The 24,234-nt window shown below is 43.9% G+C and overlaps 1 protein-coding gene across 3 annotated transcripts in view; it reads left to right on the top strand.

Annotated features, from left to right (window-relative positions):
- pknox2 (pbx/knotted 1 homeobox 2) overlaps positions 1 to 24,234 on the top strand; it is a 409,128-nt gene that overhangs the window by 315,640 nt on the left and 69,254 nt on the right. For all 3 annotated transcript variants that reach the window (XM_055660838.1, XM_055660836.1, XM_055660837.1), the window contains exon 8: positions 22,916 to 23,027. In XM_055660838.1, coding sequence (XP_055516813.1) covers positions 22,916 to 23,027 — 112 coding nt within the window. The remainder of the gene's footprint in view (positions 1 to 22,915; positions 23,028 to 24,234) is intronic.

Below are 24,234 nucleotides of genomic sequence, written 5' to 3'. Positions count from 1 at the left end.
ACTCTTCAGGCGACTACCAGGGACTAATTTTAATGGAATTCACCTACGATAACCTGGCGACAACCTACGATAACGCCTACGTCAACCTACGACAACATACGATCGCATAAATTGTCGCCTCTGTCGCCAATACATTTTCAACATGTTTAAAATTTTGCGGCAGTCGCCTGGGGTCGCCCAAAAAATTGCCTAAGTGGGACATGCCCATAACAGACCTTTTCACAAGGCAATCACTCACTTTACAGCTATTGAGAAACGGCCCAGGATAATTAATTGGAATCCTTCTGCTTGAACTCGGGAATTTCTATTAGGTGCAAGAAAACGTTAGCAACAACAGATAACATATGAGCAAAAACTACAAAGATAAATTCTAAGGCATTGCATGCCATCGTTATCAAAAAATATCAAGCACTCAGAGAAACAAGGAACTGTATATGCTAGAACCTTGAGCAAAACACAAAGTGCTGGAGGAACTCAGCGGGTCAGGCAGCAACTGTGATGAAGTTCAGGGTCGGGACCCTTCTTTAGATCAGTCATAAAAATGCTGGAGCAGTTGAGTCAAGTGTTTAATTGTAACATGTACCACAAACAGAAAATGAAATTCTTACTTGCACCGACATAGCAGGAGTAGTTTAGTTTAGTTTAGAGATAGCATGGAAATGGGCCCTTCGGCCCTCCAAGTCCACGTCAACCATCTATCACCCATACAATAGTTCTATCCTACACACTAGGGGCAATTTACAGAGGCCAATTAAACTGCGAGCCCGCATGTCTTGGAATGTGTGAGGAAACATAGAAAATAGGTGCAGGAGTAGGCCTTCGAGCCTTTCAATATGATCATGGCTGATCAATCAAAATCAGTACCTCGTTCCTGCTTTTTCCCCAAATCCCTTGATTCCGTTAGCCCTAAGAGCTAAATCTAACTCTCTTGAAAATATCCAGTGAATTGGCTTCCACTGCCTTCTGTGGCAGAGAATTCCACAGATTTACAGCTCTCTGGGTGAAAAGCTTTTTCCTCATCTCAGTGTTAAATGGCCTACCCTTATTCTTATACCATGACCCCTAGTTCTGGACTCTTCCATCATGGGGACCATTTTGCCTGCATTTCGCCTTAAAAATCCCTTAAGAATTTTATATGTTTCTATATGATCTCCTCTCATCCTTCTAAATTCCAGTGAATTTAAGCCCAGTCGACCCATTCGTTCATCATACGTCAGTCCAGCCATTCAGGGAACCAGCCTGGTGAAGCTACGCTGCACTCCCTCAATAGCAAAAATGTCCTTCCTCAAATTAGGATATCAAAACTGCATACAATACTCTAAGTGTGGTCTCATTAGGGCCCTGTACAACTGCAGTAGGACCTCCTTGCTCCTAAACTCAAATCCTCTTGCTATGAAGGCCAACATGCCATTTGCCTTCTTCACTGCCTGCTGTACCTGCATGCTTACTTTCAGTTAGTGATGTACAAGGACACCTAGGTCTCGTTGCACTTCCCCTTTTCCAAATATGACACCATTCAGAAAATAATCTACCTTCTTGTTCTTGCCACCAAAGAGGATAACCTCACATTTATCCGCATCATCCTGCATCTGCTATGCAACTGCCCACTCATCCAACCTATCCAAGGCACCCTGTAGCCTCAGAGCATCCTCCTCACAGCTCCCACTGCCCCCCAGCTTTGTGCCATTCGCAAACTTGGAAATGTTACATTTAATTCCCTCATCTAAATCATTACTGGGGTCCTGGCACTGAGCTTTGCGGCACCCCACTAGTCATTGCTGCCATTCTGACAAGGATCCGTTGATTCCCATTCTATGCTTCCTGTCCGCCAACCAGTTCTCTATCCATGTCAATACCCTACCCCCACTACCGTGTGCTCTAACTTTTCACACTAATCTGTGGTGTGGGACCTTGTCAAGGGCTTTTTGAATGTCCAGATACACCACATCCACTGGTTCACCCTTATCCATCCTACTTGTTACATTTTCAAAAAATTCCAGAAGATTAGTCAAGCATGATTTCCCCTTCATAAATCCATGCTGACTTTGACCGATCCTGTCACTGCTTTCCAATTGCCCTGCTATTCCATCTTTAATAATCGACTCCAGCATCTTCCCCACTACTGATGTAAGGCTAACTGGTCTATAATTCCCCATTTTCTCTCTCCCTCCTTTCTTAAAAAGTGGGGTTACATTAGCTACCCTCCAGTCCACAGGAACTGATCCAGAGTCTATAGAACATTGTAAAATGATCACCAATGTGTCTATGATTTCTAGGGCCACCTCCTTGAGTACTCTGGGATGCAGACCATCAGGCCCTGGGGATTTATCAGTTCCATCAGTTCTAACACTGTTTCCTGACTAATGGGGATTCCCTTCAGTTCCTCCCTTCCACTAGATCCTCGGTCTCCTGGTATTTCTGGGAGATTGCTTGTGTCTTCCTTAGTGAAGACAGAACCAAAATACTTATTTAACTGGCCTGCCATTTCCTTGTTTCCCATTATAAATGCACCTGTTTCTGATTGTCAGGGACCAACATTTGTCTTCACTAGGAAGGAAATGTGTATGTGTAGGAAGAAAACTGGAGCATTCGAAGAAAACCCATACAGTCAAAGGGAGAACGTACAAACCATACAGACAGCACTCGTAGTCAGGATCAAACATGGGTCGCTTATGTTGTAAGGCAGCAACTCTTCAACTGTGCCACTATATACACAGTCCATGTAAACACTGAATAGACACAGTGCTCATAGAAAATATGTTAAAAAATCAGTACATTTAAAAATCCCAACACTAAAGATAGAGGAGCATGAGGTGAGGCGCACTCTGCGGGCCATCAATCCAAGGAAGGCTACTGGTCCGGACGGCGTCTCTGGACGCGTGTTGAAGGACTGCGCAGACCAGCTGGCTGGAGTCTGGACGAGGATTTTTAACCAGTCTCTGGCCCAGTCCACTGTTCCACCCTGTCTGAAATCCTCCACCATAGTCCCCTTGCCCAAAAAAAACAACATCTCCAGCCTCAACGACTACCGGCCAGTCGCACTCACACCAGTGGTGATGAAGTGTTTTGAAAAACTGGTCCGGGGTCACATCACATCACTTCTGCCCCGAAGCTTTGACCCCCACCAGTTTGCGTACAGAGCGAATAGATCCACAGAGGACGCTGTAGCCACAGCTCTCCATGCTGCACTGTCTCACCTGGAGCAGCGGGGGAGCTACGTGCGGATGCTCTTTGTGGACTACAGCTCTGCTTTTAATACTATCCTTCCCCACAAACTGGTGGACAAACTGGGGGACTTGGGACTTCCACACTCCACCTGTACGTGGAGAAATAGCTTCCTGTCGGGTCGAAGCCAGAGAGTCAGAGTGGGCCATCACACATCCACGGCCCTCAGCCTCAGTACCGGCTCTCCACAGGGCTGTGTACTGAGCCCCCTGCTCTACACCATCTACACGCATGACTGCACCCCCGCCCACCACAGCAACACCATTGTCAAATTTGCGGATGACACTACAGTGGTGGGACTCATCTCCGCGGGGGACGAGTACGCCTACCGGGATGAGGTGGAGCAGCTGACAGTGTGGTGCGAAGAAAATAACCTGCTCCTCAACACCTCAAAGACGAAGGAGGTAATAATAGACTTCAGGAAAAACAAAACGGACATGGTACCACTGACCATCAGAGGGGACTGTGTAGAGAGGGTGGCGGATTTCCGCTTCCTGGGAATCCACATTGAGGAGGACCTGACGTGGAACGTGAACACCACTGCGCTGCTGAAAAAGGTCCAGCAGAGACTGCACTTCCTGCGGGTGCTCTGGAAGAACAACAACATCTCAGAGGCTGCTGCTGTCCTTTTATCGGTGCTCCATTGAGAGCATACTAACATACTGTGTATGCGTGTGGTACACCAGCTGCACAGTGGCTCAGAGGAAAGCGCTCCAGAGGGCCATTGACAACGCCCAGAGGATTGTCGGCTGCCCTCTCCTTACCTTGGAGGACCTACACAGTTCCCGCTGCACCAAAAAAACCCAGAATATAATAAAGGACATCTCCCACCCTGGACACTCCCTGTTTGAACTGTTGCCGTCAGGCAGACGGTACAGATCCACAAGGACAAGGACAAATAGACTACAAAACAGTTTTTACCCCACTGCTATAAAAACACTAAATGTGGCCGCCAAGGAACGCAGGGGCGATACAGACTAAGGGACTGTGGTAACGGTGAAATCGACAGAAGGATGGAGGGTTGGGTGTGTATGCGTGCTTTGTCTGTGTTTTTTATTTATTTGCTTATCTTTATTATTTTACCGTGGATGTTTCGTTAGCTTTAGAAATGTTTGAATGCTGCACTGACTGGCTGACATTTTAAATTTCGTTGTACATGGCCCATGTTACAATGACAATAAAGAAACTATTCTATTCTATTCTATTCTATTGCAAAAAGCCAAAATTCCTTAGTGCAACCAAGACAGTTTGTAGTCTATTTGTAGTTTAGTTAATGTATTGAGTTCAATAGCCTGATGGTTGTTGGGGAAATGCTGTTCGTTAAACTGTAAGTCATGGTTTTCAGACTCCCATATCTCCCAGCCGATGGCAGGGATGAAATGACAGTATAGCCAGGGTGGTGTGAGTCCTTTATGATGCTGGCTTCCTGTTTGAGGCAGGGAGTCCCTTTTCAGGAGTTGAGAATCAGTTTTCTTGAAGGGTTGTCAGACTGAGGGAGGGATTGCAGAGAAAGGGAGAGCAAGTCGACCAAATAATTAGTTGAGTTTAGTTTAGTTTATTGTCTCGTGTACTGAGGTGAGGCAAGAAAAGTAATTATACAATTGAAGCATTGCTGAAAGAGAAGCAAAATGTATAATATGATGTACACAAGAGTACAAGAGTTGGGATGTCATGTTACAACTGCATAAGAGACCACAATTGGAGTATTGTGTGCAGTTCTGGTCACCTGACTCCAAGGAAGATGTTATTAAGTTTGAGAATGTACAGGAATGATACAAACAATGTTACCGTGACCAAAGGGATTGCGTTGTAAGGAGAGACTAGATTGTCTGGGTTTTCTTTTCCCTTGGAGACTAGGGGGTGAGGGGTGTCCTTGTTAGAGGTATGTAAAATCATGATGGACATAGATTCATAATCACACTGCGTCGAAACAGGCTCATTGCCCAAACTTGCCTACTCCGACCAATATGTCCCATCTACACTAGTCCCATCTGCCTCTATTTGGCCCATATCCATCTAATTCTATCCTATCCATGTATCTGTCTAAATGTTTCTTAAATGTTGCGATAGTACCTGCCTCAACTACCTCCTGCGCCAGCTCATCCCATATACCCACCACCCTCAGTGTAAATAAATTACCCCTCAGGTTCCTAAGTTCTCTTTCTCCCTTCACCTTATACCTATGTCCTCTGGTTCTCGATTCCCTTACTCTGGGCAGGAGACTCTTTTCATTTACCCGATCTATTCCTCTCATGATTTTGTAGACTTCTATAAGATCACCTCTCATCCCCCTGAGATACAACAATACCTGTCATAGCCTGCTCAACTGCTCGAGTCCTGGCAACATCCTTTTAAATCTTCTCTGTGCCCTTTTCCAGCGTGATTTGGTCACAGGTTTTCTATCGGGGTAGGGGAGTCTAAAACTGAGGGCTTAGATTTAAAGTAAGAAAATAAAGATTGACAGGGGACAGGATGGGCAACTTTTACATGCGGGGTGTGGTGGATATGTGGACAGCACCACCAGAGGCTGTACCTTAGATGTTTACTTATAGTATGACCTGATTTATTTGCATAGCACGCAAACAAAAGCTTTTTAATGCACCTTGGTAAACACATGACAGCAATAAACTAATATCAATATCAGAGGCAGTGGTAGAGGTGGGTGCAATAACAACATTAAAAATTTGATTGGTGCACGGATAACAATGGGTTTGGGGCATATGGGCCAAATGCAGACAAATGGGACTAGCTCAGTTAGGCGATTTGGTCGGCGTGAGCAAATTGGGCTGAAAGGTATTTTTCTGTGCTGTATAACACTATGTGTTAGATCTCGAACAGCACAGTTTTTTAAATAACAAGTTTTATGGAGCTAGAATAAGGGTGGCCAGAGAAATATATGGGAGTTCTCATCTCAAAATGCAAAGAAAATAACATTTGTTTCAGTAGCTGAGACACTGATGGCAACAGGATGCCTTGGTGAGTATGTAATGGATGGGGTTAGAAGCAAATATAACAGTAAAGGTTTAGACTGTTTATCCTTGATATTTGGTATGTAGAGGTATGGAATCACTGGCAAGTGGATGGAGTTTGTGTCGGGGACTGAATCGAATGCTGTTCATTTATTTTATATTTTGAGAGCAAGGTATGGATGGCTGTTTTAAGGAAGAAGGTGGGGAGTTTCACTCTCTATCTAATTTCCGGCACGTATGAAATTGAGTCAACCTCACGGTAAACGCCTGCATCCATTTCTGGAGGGAAAGTTAATCAAAATTAATTGTCTCTGACACAAATCTTCTCAAAATGGAGAATGCAGGTGGCAGGAAGAGCTGGGAGCCATTGGTTTCAAGATTTTTTAATTTGCACGTTTTGAGGAGGAGGATGTGCACCTCGGCTATTAAATATTATAACACACATCAGCAGCAGTACAGGGTTTTACAAGTTGGAAAATATGCTGATAGCATGGCTATTTTCAGTGCAGTGCACACTTTAAGCAGAATGCAGTGGTGGAGAGCTGTAGCAAGCAGCCTACTTTTCGATTTTGCATCGAATATTATGTGACTCAAGTATAGTTTACTATTGTCCAGTATAATGAGAGCTGCAGAGCTTTGTTCAGTGAGTTGTGGGGTGCTCAGTACTAAATTTACTGTTACAGGCTTGTTAATGGGCACCACACTGTCATGGCTGGCAGGAGGAAAGGACCCAATCCAGTTATCCTCAACGCAATCTAGAGAAATGAATGTCCCATGGTTGTAATAAGCTAGTTAGAGCAGGCGGTCTATCTTGCATTCACATGGTGCCTTATCATGTCTGCCACAATCAGCTCAATATTTCACTGGTAATGAATTATTTTGAGGTGCAGTCAGTGTTGCAAGATACGTAAAAGATAAGTAAATGCAACATCCTTCAGGATTATCCCGGGGCCTCCCATGAATTATAGATTAATCTTCAGGATGCTATTGCAAGCAGTAATCAGAAGAAAAAAAATAGAGAAACATTTACATAATTGTGTTTTATTCCTCTCTTTTGTTTTCCAGCGATATTTATGTTTTACTTAGTTTAGTGATACAGCGTGAAAACAGGCCCTTTGGCCCACCGAGTCTGCACCGACCAGCGATCCCCGCACATTAACACCATCCTACACACACTAGGGACAATTTACACTTACACAAGAGGAATGTATATAGTTTATGGCAAGACGCTTAACATCTACTCCTGTTTTAACCTATTTTATATGTTTCTGTCATGTATTACGGTCATAAGGAATAGGAGTAGAATTAGGCTATTCGGCCCATCAAGTCTACTCCGCCATTCAATCATGGCTGATCAATTGCTCCCTCTTAACCCCACTCCCTCTAACACCTGTACTAATCAAGAATCTATCAATCTCTGCCTTAAAAATATCCAAAGACTTGGCCTCCACAGTGGTGATGGTGGAGGCAGATGCGACAATGGCGTTAAAAGGGCTTTTAGATAGGCATGTGAATAGGAAGGGAATGGAGGGATATGGATCACATGCAGGCAGAGGGGCTTTAGTTTAATATGGCATCATGTTCAACAGGTATTGTAGTCTGAAGGGCATGTTCGTGTACAATAGTGTTCTGTGTCCTTGGCTATGAACTGTTTGATCGGAAGAAGGTTCTGATCACAATCAAGTCCGAAGCATACGGCATGGGATCTAACCGGGATAATTCACTGTTTAACTAAATGAAATGCGGGCTATACTTAGACTGGATGGGAAGGGGGGGGCAAGGGTGCTTGATGGGTGAGTGGTGGTGACCTTGTGGGGAAGAGGGTGAACTGCACTCGTGTTATAGTCAAATTGATTCTAGTTTAAAGTATAAATAGTCGTGACTTGTTTGAGATGAGAAACAATGCTGCATTGCAATAGTCTGAAGTTTAGTTCAGTCTAGTTTATTGTCACATGTACGGAGGTACAGTGAAAAGCTTTTGTTGTATGCTAACCAGTCAGCGGAAACACTATACAGAATGGTTTTGTCCCGAAACGTTACCCCTATTCCTTTTCTCCAGAAATTTAAAAAAATAATCAAAATAGACTTTATTCAAGTAAAAAAAAAAAATCCAATACAAGAGACAGACACAAAAAGCTGGAGTAACTCAGCAGGACAGGTCTGGAGAGAAGGAATGGGTAATGTTTTGAGTCGAGACCCTTCTTTGGCCGACTGTGCAAAAGATTCATCCAACATTCTCAGAGCCTATACAAACATTCAGTAGTGTTTGCCCAAATCACAATTTACTCTACACCCTTGCCACTCATGTGGCTCACTGGCGTGAAATCCCTTCTCTTATTTTGAGGGCCATCTCCACCACTCTCTGCCTCCCCCATGTCCAGCAGCAGAAGGACCCAAGACTGTGGTCCTCCCCCACAGAGCTTTGGTGTTGGCTGCACCGAGCTTTGGTGCGTCCCTCAGCACGTACTCCTGTAGTCTGCAGCAGGTCAGACGGACAGCTCGCTCTGCTGGGAGGTCAACAAAGCTCGTGCAGGCCAAAGAACCTTTTTCACTGAGTTGATGACCTTCCAGCGGCACTTGATATCCGTCTCTGACCCGCTGTGTTACTCCAGCACTTTATGCCTATTTGCAACTGCAGGTGTCTCAGATAATAATATCGCAGATTTGCGTCAAGATTGTCGCTGTGCTGTGTCGCTAGCTCTGCGAACCAGTGGATATTTTAACTGGGATTGGCTTTAATATTGCGTGCACAAGTTCTCGAGTCCATGTGGCTGCAGGGTTTGTCTTTTTATGAATGAGAAATGGAGACAAAAGTCTGAACAATAGCCGGAGTTTACATTTGTCTTTCCGTTGAAGACAATAACATTTCAATAACATTTGTCTTTCCGTTGGTTAAAGTAAGCAATCCCTTCATCGGAAGTTGTGTTTGGGCGAATAACATTGCTGCCTGTTAATGGGAGTGAACCGGCCCAAGGGCGTAAAGGTACTTTGATATGGGTTCAGATCAGGATCCAAGGTCTGAATAGTTGTTTGCACCTGTCAAAAAAAAGTTGATGAAATTCTAAATAACTACGGTCTCCATTTCAAGAGCTACCAACAGCAAGTGGGACAACTTCCCTCAAAACAGAATGTGCATTCTGCTGAATATTAGACATGCAGACTGAGCCTTCAGAAAATTCTTAATCCACTTCAAAATCAAACATGGCAGGGTTGTGTGTGAAACTGTGGGAGATATCTCTGTGCACAACACCCTTGACAATTCCTGACTCTGCCAAACGATTCCGTGGGAATTTAGAGCCCAATGAATGAATACGTTTATTGGCCAAGTACATTCACATACAAGGAATTTGCCTTTGCGCTCCGCCCGCAAGTTAGAACATGACATACAGCGACAGTCAGGAATTACACATAAAACATTAAACATTAATAATAAAACATTATCGATTCAACATGTGAATTAAATTAAATACCAGAGCAAAAGGAGGCTACAGATGCTGGCTGTGGCAGCTTTGACAGTCCAGAATCGCCTTCCAGAGGGAAGTGATTCAAAGAGTTTGTGGCCAGGGTGAGCGGGGTCAGAGATGATCTTACCCGCTCGCTTCCTGGCCCTTGCAGTGTACAGTTCGTCAATGGAGGGAAGGTTGCAGCCAATAACCTTCTCTGCTGATCGGACGATTCCCTGCAGCCTCCGGGTGTCGTGCTTGGTGGCTGAGTCAAACCAGACCATGATGGAGAAGGTGAGGACAGACTCTACGATGGCTGTATAGAATTGAACCATCATTACCTGTGGCAGATTGTGCTTCCTCAGCTGCCGCAGGAAGGACATCCTCTGTTGTGCCTTTTTGACCGTGGTGGCCCCCCATGGTAGCCCTCCATTTAAAGTCCTTGGAGATGATGGCTCCCAGGAACTTAAAAGACTCCACAGATGCAACTGTGGTGGTGAGTAGGGTGAGTAGAGGGGGAGCTCTTCTAAAGTCTACAATCTATTCCACTGTCTAAAGAGCATTGAGCAGGTTGTTACGATGGCATCAGGACGCCAGCTGTGTCACTTCCTGTATATAGCTCTGATTTTAAGAGGGACGGGGAGTGATTGTGTACCCCCTGTCTTTATGCATATTGATCCCAGTAGGTTATTTGATTATCACATAGAGGTACTTTGTGCTGGTTCCATTATTATAGAGTTATATAGCTTGAAAACAAACCCATCAGCCTAATTTGTGCATGCCTACCAAGATATCTATCAGTCCTATTAGCCTGATTTTTTTCAAAATAGTCTTATTTGCCACATCCTGCCAAACCTGTCCAAATATATTTTAAATATTGTAATTGTATCTGCCTATATGGCTTCCTTTGTCAGCTCATTTGATATACCCACCACACCCGGTGTGGTAAAAGTTGCCCCTCGGGTCTCTTTTACAATAATAAACAACAAAACGAGTTCTGATTATTTAGCAAACAATATTATTGCAAAGACTTAAACAATAACCTCAAGTCTATGTAGTTCGGAGTTTATTTTGAGTTTATTTCGTGTCTAATGAAATCCTCACGTGCCACGTGCATGACGTATCGTGTACGCACACTGTCTCACGCTGTGTCCCGACGTCTCATGTGTATCGCGTGGTGCCGCATGGTTACATCACGGTGTGTAACCATGCGTCGCTGCACGGCGCAGGGTATTCTAATGACGTCACACGCACCAGACGGCATGATGACACGTGATTTACGCGCGATGTCGCGCGTAACGACACGTCGACCTATTTTATATATGACGCGTAAATGAGGTGCAAATAACGGCCAAGTGGGACAGGCCCCTCAACATGCATAACTTAAGTCTAGTGTTAACACCCTATTATTGCTTGGCAAACAACACATGTTCCAATATGTTTGTGTGATAGGTAGCAAAAGGTGTTTTATGTAAGTTGTAGTTAGCTGGAGCTGTCTCACTGTTTGTGCCATACAAATTTTCCATCAGAATAAGTTCCTTTAAAAAACACCCCATGCTTTCATTTTTTAGTACCTTTCAAACCTCCAAGGAATATAAATTGCTTCACAGCCAATTAACTAATTTAGTTTAGTTTATTTGCACGTGTACCAAGGTAAAGTGAAAAGCTTTTAGTTTTAGTTTAGTGCAGAGATACAGTGCAGTAAACAGGCCCTTTGGCCCACCGAGTTTGTGCCGACCAGCGATCTCTGCACACTAACATTATCCTACACACACCAGGAACAATCCACAATTTTTATCGAAGCCAATTAGCCTACAAACCTATATGTCTTTGGAGTGTGTGAGGAAAACGAAACACCCGGAGAAAACCCACGCAGATCACGAGGAGAATGTACAGTTACCATACTGCAAATAGAATCAGATGGAGAACAGGAGCACTCCCCAAATTCCACCATTTACAGGTGACTCCCCTATTTCCATCCAATGTCCCTCCAGTTGCCCTCCCTCCTGTCCTTTCATTCATTGGAATTTTAGAAATCTTGATCAGCAGTGCAATTTAGTTAATTACGGGCATCAAACCTGCACATAAATTAAAACAACAGAAAATGGTTAACCATTATAAACCAGATAATGAGGGTATGCTAGGCTGGGAAATGTCAGCCTTGCAGTTTTTACTGTTTAGGTGAAAGTAAACAATGCAAGCTGACAAAGAATCAGCAGAGAATAAAACCTGTGAATAATTGCGGGACATTTTGTACTTGTACACGGATGTTTAATTGTATTGATTTTCATGTTGCGTCTTTCGTAAATAAAACACGTGTCTTTCATCGAGCAGATTAAAGACTTGCCATCTGAGTCTCATCAATATTGCAATATGGATTAAAAAAAATAATAATAGAGGTCATTTGTTGCACCTTTCTACTGGGCATATAGTAACAGCAGCTCTGGCTCACACCAGAACAGTAATTATCTCTTTATTTTGTCACAAAGCAAGGAAGGATGAGAAGAGGTTTAATCTGCTGAAAGAAAGAGGAAGGAGAACTGTTACGAGAAATGGTGGATTGGGAGATCATTGCAGGAAATCCTGGTTAGGTCTGAACTGGGAGGCCTGAGACCTATCCATGTTCTCCAGGGATGCTGTCCGACCCGCTGACATACTCCAACACTAGGTGTCGTTTTTTAATCTGCTGAAATTTGGTACAATGTGTATGATTCCTTATGAATCTGTGCAGTGAAAGGGATGGAGTTTCATCATGTATAATTCCGTATCATGGAATTGTGCGGAAAGACACAAGCAGATAAAGAATGGAGACACAACAAAGTACAAGTGCTGGAATCTTGAGCAAAACACAAAGTGCTGGAGGAACTCAGCGGGTCAGACAGCATCTGGGGCGGTAATGTACAGGTGATGCTTCAGGTTGGGACTCCTCTTCAGATTCAGCACAAGATGGACAGAGCCTTCCCGGATGCTGCCTGATCTGCTGCATTTCAATAGCGCTTTGTACTTTGCCACAGACATAAGAATATACTTTCAGCAGTGAAAGGGATAAAAATGGTAAAGAAGCAAAATTTAGAAGGCGCGCAACATTCCCAGCAAACCAGTGGTGCAAATGGAAATCAATGAGAACTCTCAGTTGTCAGCCATTCCAGAGAAGTAAATTGACCAATGTAGAAAAGACTGAAGATCCTGGATGCAAAAACAGAATGGGGACTATTGATAATAAAAGAAGGGATCAACTTAGGTGAGACAACGGCTCGGTAGAATTAGCTCAGAAATATCGTGGGGCAGAAAAAAAACAGCAGTTCTCTGTAGACCCCCAACCAGTGGTTATGTGGGGTTTATTATAAACCAGGAAATGGATGTTTGTGTAACAATGGTAATGAAACAATCACGAGAGCTACAATCCACATGATGAGTGGATGAATTAATTATTAGAGAGTGTGTGGTATATGTGGCTATGGCATGTGTAAAAGTTTATGTTTTTGGATCATAATGATAAGGAACCAGTTAGGGAATAGACTATTTTAGACCTAATATAGTGCCATGAGAAAAGATTGGTTAGTAATCTTGTAGTTAAGGGGTCAGAGGGAAGAGTGATCATAAATAGGATAGAATTTTATATGAAGATTGAAAGTGATTTTGTTTAATATGTCTAAACAAAGCAAACTGATAGGTATGTCATGATTCAGCAATGGTAGATTGAGAACCTATTTTTTTCAAAAATAACAGTAAACAATCAAAGGCTTGTCTTTAATGTTGTTAAGGGGCAAAACCCAGTAAAGTGGTCCAACTGCGACTTAACAAAATAAGTTAAAAATATGTAAGGACTCTATCACCAATTTCTCCGTCTATGCTGCACCTGCTCCCAGGATGAAATGCTCCAAGCTAGGGCATCGGAGATGTCCTCATTCTTCAGGGAACATGGGTTCCCCTCTTTAATTATAGATGAGGCTCTCACCAGGGTCTCCTCTATATCCCGCAGCTCCGCTCTTATTCCCCCTCCCCCTATTCGTAACAAGGACAGAGTCCCCCTTGTCCCCACCATCCACCCCATCAGCAGTCGCATACAACATATAATCCTCCGACATTTTCGCCACCTTTAACGGGATCCCACTACTGGTCACATCTTCCCATCTCCTCCCCTTTCTGCTTTCTGCAGAGACCATTCTCTCTGTCACTCCCTGGTCAATTTGTCCCTTCCCACCCAAACCACCCCCTCACCAGTTTTCTTTCATAATCTATTTTCCCTTTCCTAATTAAGCCTTTTGTCCTCCTCTGCTGGACACTGAATTTCTCCCAGTCCTCTGGTAGGCTGCTTGTTCTGGCTAATTTGTACGCTTCATCTTTTGTTTTGATACTATCCCTGATTTCCCTTGTTATCCACGGATGCACTACCTTCCCTGATTTATTATTTTTCCAAACTGGGATGAACACTTGTTGTAGTTCATCCATGCAGTTTTTAAATGCCTTCCATTGCATATCCACCGTCAACCCTTTAAGAATCATTTGCCAGTCTATCTTGGCCAGTTCACGTCTCATACCCTCAAAGTCACCTTTCTTTAATTTCAGGACCCTTGTTTCTGAATTAACAATGTCACTCTCCATCCTAATGAAGAACTCAACCATATTATGGTCACTCTTGCCCAAGGGGCCACGCACAACAAGACTGCTAACTAACCCTTCCTCATTACTCAATACCCATCTAGAATAGCCTGCTCTCTCATTGGTTCTTCTACATGTTGGTTTAGAAAACTATCCCGCATACATCCAAGAAATCCTCTTCCTCAGCACCCCTGCCAATTTGATTCACCCAATCTATATGTAGATTGAAGTCACCCATTATAATTGTCTTACCTTTGTTGCACGCGTTTCTAATTTCCTGTTTGATGCCATCCCCAATTCCACTACTACTGTTAGGTGGCCGGTACACCACTCCCACTAGCGTTTTCTGCACCTTAGTGTTTTGCAGCTCTACCCATATCGATACCACATCCTCCAAGCTAATGTCCTTCCTTTCTATTGCGTTAATCTCCTCTCTAACCAGCAACGCTACCCCGCCTCCTTTTCCTTTCTGTCGATCCCTCCTGAATATTGAATATCCCTGGATGTTCAGCTCCCAGCCTTGGTCATCCTGGAGCCATGTCTCCGTGATCCCAACTATATCATATTCATTAATAACTATCTGCACATTCAACTCATCCACCTTATTACGAATGCTCCTTGCATTAAGATACAAAGCCTTCAGGCTTGTCTTTACAACACTCTTACCTCTTATACAATTATGTTGAAAATTATGTCTACTTTTGATATTTCCAGCATCTGCAGTTCCTTTTTAAACATTGATTCCCTTACTCTGGATAAAATGCTCTGTGCGTTTAGCATATCTATTCCCCCCATGATATTATCCATTCCCTAAAATCAGTCTGAAGAAGGGTCCCAACCCGAGATGTCACCTACCCATGGTCATCAGGGATGTTGCCTAACCCGCTGGTCTAACCCATCTACTCTATCACTTTGTGTCTTTTAAACCCCTGGTGGCTGCACAGGGGCATAGCGTTAGAGCTGCTGCCTTACAGTGCCAGGGACCCAGGTTCAATCCTGACTACGGGTTTTGGAGTCTTTATGCTCTACCTGTGACCGTGTGGGTTTTCTCCGGGTGCTCTGGTTTCCTCCCACACTCCAAAGACGTGCAGGTTTGTAGGTTAATTGGATTTGGTAAAAATTGTAAGTTTTCCCTAGTGCGTAGGATAGTGTTAGTGTAGGAGGTGAGCACTGGTCAGCGCGGACTCGGTGGGCCAAAGAAACCTGTTTCCGCGCTGTATCTCTAAAGTAGTAGTAATAATTGTCTCAGTTTTAAATCACTCATCCTTGTTTCAAAACCCTTCTCTCCCTCATCTCTGTGATGTCCTGGAGCTCAGTGCCTATCTGATAAAAACAGGACTTCACTAACTCTGATCTTTCGCTCATCCATGAAAATAACTGAGGTGCCTTCAGTGTCAAGGCCCTCAGTCTCACTATCCGTCCCATACATCCACCTCCCACATTTCTTCGTGCACTCAAGGCCCTTCCACAAATTTTGACCTAGCTTCCTTAAGTTGGCATCAAATGCTTGTTTGTTTACACTTCTGTGCAGTGACTTTGATCCTTTTAATTGCGTCGTATAAATAAAGTCATAATTAAAATATTAGAGCATTCATGTTGTTGGTGGAGTAGGAGTTTAACCCATTAGAATTCTACACAGTGGGAGGCAATAAGAAGGAGTTTCTTTCTTTGTGTCTGAAGCCACTAACATTTACAGACCTTAACTGAGATAAATAAGCAGGACTTTAAGTGTTGCCTGACATGCAAGTCTGTCTCGTTTCTTTATGCATTTTATTTAGGGGGGAATTAATATATTGTTTTTATTCACCATCATTCACTGCGTTAATTCCTCTCTCTCAAGCCCAATCAGGCAGAAATCTCTTCGTACAGAAACCCCACCGTGTTTTGGTGTTGCAGTTAGCCTTGTGAGGTAAATTAGCAGGAAATCTGCATATACAGATTGATAATTGTGAGTCTGGTGTCTCGATTGTAATTTATTAGTTTCTATTATTGCGGGTTGCCATGACGACGACTCGCAGCCAGGCGACGAGAGAGATGTTAGATATGCGATGATGAAGCTCCTAGCCCCAACAAATTGAGATGCACATTTTTATCAGCAATTTTCTGAAATAATAAGTAGGAATTTAATGAGATGTAAATCTGTCCTATGGCTGCTGCCACTTGGTTTTTTATCCCCTCTAGTTTTTTTTTTCGCCTTTTTTTTTGCAGCGATCTAATTAGAATGAGTTGTACAGGCAAGTAATGGGGATTAAGTTAATCAGTAAGATATAAGGATAAAGTCAAAAACGCCCTGAGTGTGTATAAAAGAAGCGGGGGAGGGGCGGAATTAAGCAGGGGAAAGTTTGCCTCACAGATAAATGTCAGCCAAGGAAAACCTTGTTGGATGCCAATGGGTTTTGCATTGCAATGCTACTGGATCCTCAGATACATGCATATGAGAACTGACAGTAAAGAAAAGACCCAGTGGCCCATCCAGTCTGTTGTGTATTTTGCTTCATTCACAAGCACTCCCGGCCCCCAGCCTGAATCTGAGCGACCTCGTGAAAATGGCACAGCACTTGATTAAAAATCCTCTCTGTTCACAACATCAGCAGCGTGAGGCCAAGTCCAAAGAATTAAACGTTACCCCTGTTTTTTAAAGTCAATCTACAGTATCCTATTTATTACTACATCGCCATGTGTTATAGAGTCACAAAGCACTGATACAGGCCCTTCGGCCCAACTCATCCATGCCGACCAAGAGAGCCCATCAAAATAGTCCAATTGCCCGTTTCTGGCCAATATCCTTTCCCTATCCCTGTACAAGTGTCTTTTAAATGCTGTTATAGTACCTAACGACTATCTCCTCTGGCAGCTTTGTTCCATATACCCACCACCCTCCAAATGAAAAAGTGCCCCCTAGGTTCCTGTTAAATCTTTCCCCTCTCACCTTAAACCTTTGTCCTCTGGTTTTTGATTCTCATATTCTGGGCAAAAATTATATTCTGTCATTAATCCGACTTTATTGGAATTGATCTCGCACTATATGTTGTACCCTTTATACCTTATCTGTGGACGGCTCGATTGAAATCATGGAGTGGATAGCACGCAAACAAAGGCTTTTCACTCTCACTACACACGTAAGAGTAATGAACTAAACTAAAATACTCCGTGCATTCATCCTATCTATTCTCCCATGATGTTATACATTTCGATAAGATCACCCCTCAACCTCTAGCCTGCCCATCTTCTCCACATATCTCAGGCCCCCGAGCCCTGATAAATCTCTTCCAACTTAATGACACCCTTTCTACAGCAGGGTGACCAAAGCTGAACACAGTATTCGGCTTCACCAACTTATCTCTCTGTATGTCTTCAACCATATCCTATTTTATCGACCTGTGTATACCGGTCTGGCCATATCTCCCCATGTGACTGCTTCATTGGCCTTCCTTCTCCCTCTGTCACAGCTGGTGAGCGGTAGGTCCACTAATTTCACACAACATGGAGTAATCCCTGCAACATGATGGGCCTGTGCCACTTAGGCGACTTTTTAAGCGAGTGCAAAAGACTGCGCTCGTCACATGGTCGCCTGATGGTCTCTGGTGAGTCTCCTTCATGGTCGCGAGGAGTTCCCGCATTCTGGGAGCTAGTCGTGGCCTCAGTATGGTCGGCGCAAATGTTTCAACGTGTTGTCATGGAGAAAATCGATAATCCTGTAGTCGTTGGTGCCGTTGTAGTGGGGTCGCCATGTAGTTATAGCTAGCCGAGGTAGTCGTAGATAGTTTTAGTTAATCGCCTTTGGTGACCGGTCATTTTCATTGGCTCATTGAGGAAAAAAAACGTAAGCACGAGTTTTCAGAACCAAAGATAACCGACCGGTAATGTTAATGTCCGCCGAATTTCACAGCTGGCTTATTACAAGTTGTCTGGCTTGTTAAAAGTTGTCTCCACTCCTTCTCCCCCCCTTCTCGTCTCTCTACCCCCCTCTCACCCCCTCACCGCCCTTCTCCCCTCTTTTAAAGGACTTATCGTACACTGCTGGCCATCTTAATGACAGCGCGAGTTTGCTCAGAACCAAACATAGAAATTAGACCGCAGGAGTAGGCCATGTCCGCCAAAATTCCTGCACCGCCATTCAATATGATCATGGCTGATTACAACTCAGTATCCCGTACCTGCCTTCTCTCCAACCCCCTGTCTCCTTAGCCTTCTCCCCCATCTAACTCCCTCTTAAATATAGCCAATGAACTGGCCTCACCCCCAGAGATTCACCCTCTCTGTGTGAAAAAAGTTCTTCTCATCTCGGTTTTAAAGGATTTCCCCCTTATCCTTAAGCTGTGACCCCTTGTCCTGGACTTCCCTAACATCGGGAACAATCTTCCTGCACTAGCCTGTCCAACCCCTTAAGAATTTTGTAAGTTTCTATAAGATCCCCTCTCAATCTCCTAAATTCTAGAGACTATAAACCAAGTCGCTGTGTGTGTGTGTGTGTGTGTGTGTGTGTGTGTGTGTGTGTGTGTGTGTGTGTGTGTGTGTGTGTGTGTGTGTGTGTGTGTGTGTGTGTGTGTGTGTGTGTGTGTGTGTGTGTGTGTGTGTGTGTGTGTGTGTGTGTGTGTGTGTGTGTGTGTGTGTGTGTGTGTGTGTGTGTGTGTGTGTGTGTGTGTGTGTGTGTGTGTGTGTGTGTGTGTGTGTGTGTGTGTGTGTGTGTGTGTGTGTGTGCGCGCTCCACTCTGACAGTCACCGTTCCAGTTCCCGCTTTTTCAGGCGACTGCCGGCAACTTGACAGTCGCCAGCAGTCCGCTGAAAAATCACCCAAGTGGGACAGGCCCTTGATCCTCCCTCCCCACTCCAAGTCAAAAGAGGTTTGAACCCCCAGCTGAGGATCAGACAGGTGAGGCAGAAGCACATAATCTTGCAGTCTCAGTTACCTCCCAGGCAGGCAAGCAACCTGGTCTACTTTGGATGGTATCATCTGAAGAAGGGTCTCACCCGAAATGTCACCCATCTCTTCTCTCCGGCATTTTGTGTCCATCTTCGGTTTAAACCAGCATCTGCAGTTCCTTCCTACACATCACACTTCCAGTCATGTACTTCCCCTGCAGGACTCATCTTACAAGGCTGAGCTCGGCAACATCATTTTTGCAGCTCCCCGCAGGCCGGCACTGCCTCTGCTTCGCTCCTAGATCCCTGCACTGAGTTCGGCAAACTCAGCAATGAGCAGAAAATGTGTGTTGTTGCAGCTTGCACTGAACAAAATCTGAATAATGCAATGTCAAAAATTAAAAGTTTATTTTAGGAATGCTGAACGATAGAATTTTGATGATTTTGTGCAGCAGCCCGTGACAGCCGCTCTTGGAACCGTCACGAGATGGTTTCACGTACACCCACAAAGGCAGGCAGTTCCTCAATATAACCTCTCAGAAGGGAGGCAACACCTTTGCCAGTGCTGTACTAAGCATTCTATGAAAGTAGGCATTACTGGCTTTACCTTGCACTAAACATTATTCCCTTATCACGTACTGTATCTATACACTGTAAATGGCTCGATTGTAATCGTGCCTTCCACCACAGTGATAAATGCTGTGGTGGATGTTTGTGTTAAATTTTTATTGTGTATTGTGTGTTCTTTATCATTGTACCACTGCTGGCAAATTCATTTCACTTGCACTTTATGTACAATGTGACGAATACAACCTTATTGTATTGTATTGTATTGTATTGTAATCATCGATTGTAATCAACTGAGGTTCGTAGGTTAATTGGCTTCTGGGCATTGCCCGTAGTGTGTAGAGAGTGGATGGGAAAGTGGGATAACGCAGGACTAGTGTGAATGGGTGATCGATGGTCATTGTGGTCTGGGTGGGCTGAAGATCTTGTTTTCATGCCGTTTCTCCAAACCCTCTAAATGCACCTTAATATTGTGTGGTGCACAATGTTGTTCACTATCAGTTTTATTAAAGTGAAGACAGGCACAAACTGCTGGAGTAACTCAGCGGGACAGACAGCAGTGTTTAAGAAGAAACTGCAGATGCTGGAAAATCGAAGGTACACAAAAAAGCTGGAGAAACTCAGCGGGTGCAGCAGCATCTATAGAGCGAAGGAAATAGGCAACGTTTCGGGCTGAAACCCTTCTTTAGACTGCTATCTCTGACAGACAGCATCTCTGGATAGAAGAATGGGTGACATTTCGGGTCGAGACACCTTCTTCAGATTCAGATTTTCTTATTAAAGTGGGTACATTTTAAGTCTTTCATTTTACAGAATTTCTTTAATGCCTTGAGGATTATTTTTGCGTCTTGAAACAGACGATGATTTATAGAGATTCCAAGGAACTGCAGATGCTGCTTACCGAAAAAGATACAGAGTGCTGGAGTAATTCAGTCTCTGGAGAACATGAGTCTGACGAAGGCCCATGACCCGAAACGTCGCCTATCTACCTTCTGCAGAGATGCAGCGTGACCCGCTGAGTTACGTTAGCACTTTGTGTGTTTTTTGATGATTTATAGGTTTTCTCTTCTACGTGCTACTGCGAGGTCAGTGTTTGACACTGCATCATATCAGCAGATTACGATAACCACATTGTGAGTGATCACCATCTGAGTTTTTTTTCTTTCTTTCAGTCATTCGTAATGTTGAATGATTGCGAGGCTGAATACTTGGCTGGCACTATCAAATAAGCACAGGAAAATTAGAATTTGCAGTATGTCCAATTCCATAACTAGTCCGAGATGTGCTACCAAATTAATTTGAAATTGAAAAATGAATTTCTGATCACCGTGTAATATTTAATCTTCCTGTTGTAATCTCTCTCCCGAGACCACTTGTACTATATCAGCTCAAAGATCCCAACGCCATTAATTGTTTAATAGTAAACTCATGACCTTTGCTGCTGATTTGAAGTTATCATACATATTATGTGCATCGCTGAGGATATGAAGTTTGCTATGATTAACTAGTGTCATCCTACTGCTTTCCACATCTATTTGCTCTTGGGATACGAATGAAGGTTCTGAAGCGGCATTCCTGGTAACTGATTGCCCATTGTCCAGTTGCCCAGAGAATAGCAGGGCAGGTACAGACCACAAATTAAACAGAAATTATAAATCAGTAAGAGGTTATTCAGCACAATTCATGCATCATTTTGTGTTGACGTTTATCCTTTGTGATTTTCCCCCTGCAACCCTCAAATGGAATTCTCCCACTTTCTCTGTAAAAACTCAGGAAAGGAATAGTTCAGGTAAATACACAGTCCTTTGTCCAGAGTAGGGGAATTGAGAACCAGAGGATATGGATTTAAGGTGAGGGGAAACCTTTTTATGCAAAGGGTAGTGGGTATGTCAAACGGGTTGCCGGAGGAGGTACTTGAAGCAGGTAGTATCGCGATGTTTAAGAAATCTTAAACTTGGGCCAAACGCAGGCAGGTGGGACTAGTGTTGATGGGGCATGTTGATCGGCGTGGGCAAGTTGGGCCAAAGGGCTTGATTCCTTATTATATGACTCTATGACTCTAATTTAACATACCTTGATGTTAATCATTTATTTATGCTTTCTTCTTGGAGCCCCTGAAACTCTTGAGGTGGGCTTAAAAAGTTTGCCACAAAGCCCCTGGACTTTGCCTCCCTTCCTAATTCTAAGTTATGATCATCAGCCCAGACTACCAATCTCCAATTGGTCTCCACTGAGTCCTCCCAAGCACGTTTACTACTACTATTCCTCCTCTATGCCCATTTTCCTCTCTCATCGGGCAAAAGGTAGAGAAATGTGAAAACACACACCTCCAGATTCCGTCCGAGTAGACACAAAATGCTGGAATAACTCAGCGGGACAGGTAGCTTCTCTGTAGAAAAGGAATAAGTAACGTTTCGGGTCAGGGTGAAGAAGGGTCTTGACCCGAAACGTTACCTATTCCTTCTCTACTGTGATGCTGCCTGTCACGCTGAGTTACCCCAGCATTTTGTGTCTACCATTGATTTACCTTCTTGTGTCTACCTTCTGTAGATCTTTCCTACACCTCCAGATTCCGGGACAGTTTCGTCCCAGCTGTTGTCGGGCAACTAAGCCAACCTACCAACAACTAGAGAGCAGTCCTGAGCTACGATCTACCTCATTGGAGACCCTCAGTCTTTGATCTTTGATCGGATTTTACTGGGCTTTTTCTTGCTCTGAACATTATTCCCTTTATCCTGTATCTGTGCACTTTCGATGACTCGATTGTAATCTTGTATTGTCCTTCCGCCGACTGGTTAGCACGCAACAAAAGCTTTTCACTTACCCTGGTACACGTGACAATAAACTATTCTAATAAAATACTTTGAGCATGCCATCGAACGGCAGAGAATAAAATGCCCTTTGGCCCATATTGTCCATGCTGACCAAAATGTATGGTATGTCTGGTATGATGGTTTATTTACTTATTCATTTAGAGATACAGCGTGGAAACAGGCCATTCGGCCCAGCGAGTCCATGCGGACCAACGAACGAATTTATCGAAGCCAATTAACCTACTGATTTGCACGTCTTTGGAATGTGGGAGGAAACTGGAGCAGCTGGAGAAAATCCACGCAGTCACAGGGATTATGATTAAACACGAGTTATACTGGAAGACTGGCGTAATTTCCTGGTCAAAGCTCTCAATGCTAACTTTGCTGACTATTTTCTATCATTCTTTTTCTTATCTTTCTGATGTTGTTGCAGAGCTCTCCATCCTCTCTGACAACAATAACCAACGCTGTCAACTCCCAGGGGATTGTGGTGCCGACCTCTGCACTACAAGGGAATGCTGCCATGCCAACACAGGTGGTTACAGGTGAGGGTTGTCAATGTGTGTTGACAATTGCTGGTCACCTTCATATTTGTTCTTCCCCTCCGCCCCCCACAGCATGTACCCTTTGCCTCTATCCTTGCCCCATCGCCTCTGCTCTGCCTCCATAACACTTGAGGAAATAGCCACGAGAGAAAAGAGAAACAAGGAATCATCTGAAGAAGGGTCCTGACAGGAAACACTACCTATACATCTTCTCCAGAGATGCCGCCCGACCTGTTGAGTTATTCCAGCACCATGTGTCCTTTTCTGTAAAACAGCATTTCATAAATTTCAAAGAGGTTACCCCTCATCCTTCTAAATTCCAGTGAGCATAGGCCCAGTGCCGTTAAACGCTAGTATTTCAGTCGCATTAACTGATACCAACTTTTTGCATCCATATTTCATTGCAATTATCCATCTTTTGTCTCACCTGAGAATAGAGACCACTCTTTCTTCATCACAGAATCTCGGTTATATCTACACTTCAACTTGCAATGACAAAAAAAAAATCCAAATTTTCCCGGCCCAGTTTTGGCCCGAGAATCTGAAGAAACAAAGCATTACTTCTCCATGTTCTCCAGAGATGTTGCCTGACCTGCAGAGTTACTCCACCACTTTGTGCCCTTTTGTGCATTAACCAGCAACTGCAGTTGTTTGTTTCAACTTTTTAGAAGCATAGAAACATAGAAAGTAGGCACAGGAGTAGGCCATTCGGCCCTTCGAGCCAGCACCGCCAATATGATGATGGCTGATCATCCAGAATCAGCACCCTGTTCCTGCTTTTTCCCCACATCCCTTGATTTTTGTATGGATAATCCTGATGTAGACCACCCCCCACCCCCTCCCCACCCATGGCACATTATAATGAGCGTTTGCTGTATTTCTGTGGTATATAGGACACTTTGGGGTATATAGTTTGCAGACTGTACCAGGTTATTAGTACTGACCAGTGAGTACGCTGTGGATTTTGGGCTCGTAGTTCCAGATCTTTTACAAGTTCTGACTGGGACTGTGGATATTTACGTGCGTGACTGTGTGGATGTTTGGAGCTAATGTGCAACTAATGGCTGTGATTGTCTGGATTTACTCTGCCCGCGCGCGGGCACCACATGACAAAGTACAAAGTTCCTCGAGTTTCTCAGCTCCTCGGCAGCCGTTCAGAGCTGGAGCCAGTCCAGTGAGCCTCTTCATCCTGAGGGGCCTGTCCCAC

Source organism: Leucoraja erinacea, chromosome 32, assembly GCF_028641065.1.
Source record: "Leucoraja erinacea ecotype New England chromosome 32, Leri_hhj_1, whole genome shotgun sequence".
Lineage (NCBI taxonomy): Eukaryota > Metazoa > Chordata > Chondrichthyes > Rajiformes > Rajidae > Leucoraja > Leucoraja erinaceus.
The sequence above is the reverse complement of the archived record's forward strand: the minus strand, read 5'-3'. Positions and strand labels throughout refer to the sequence as shown.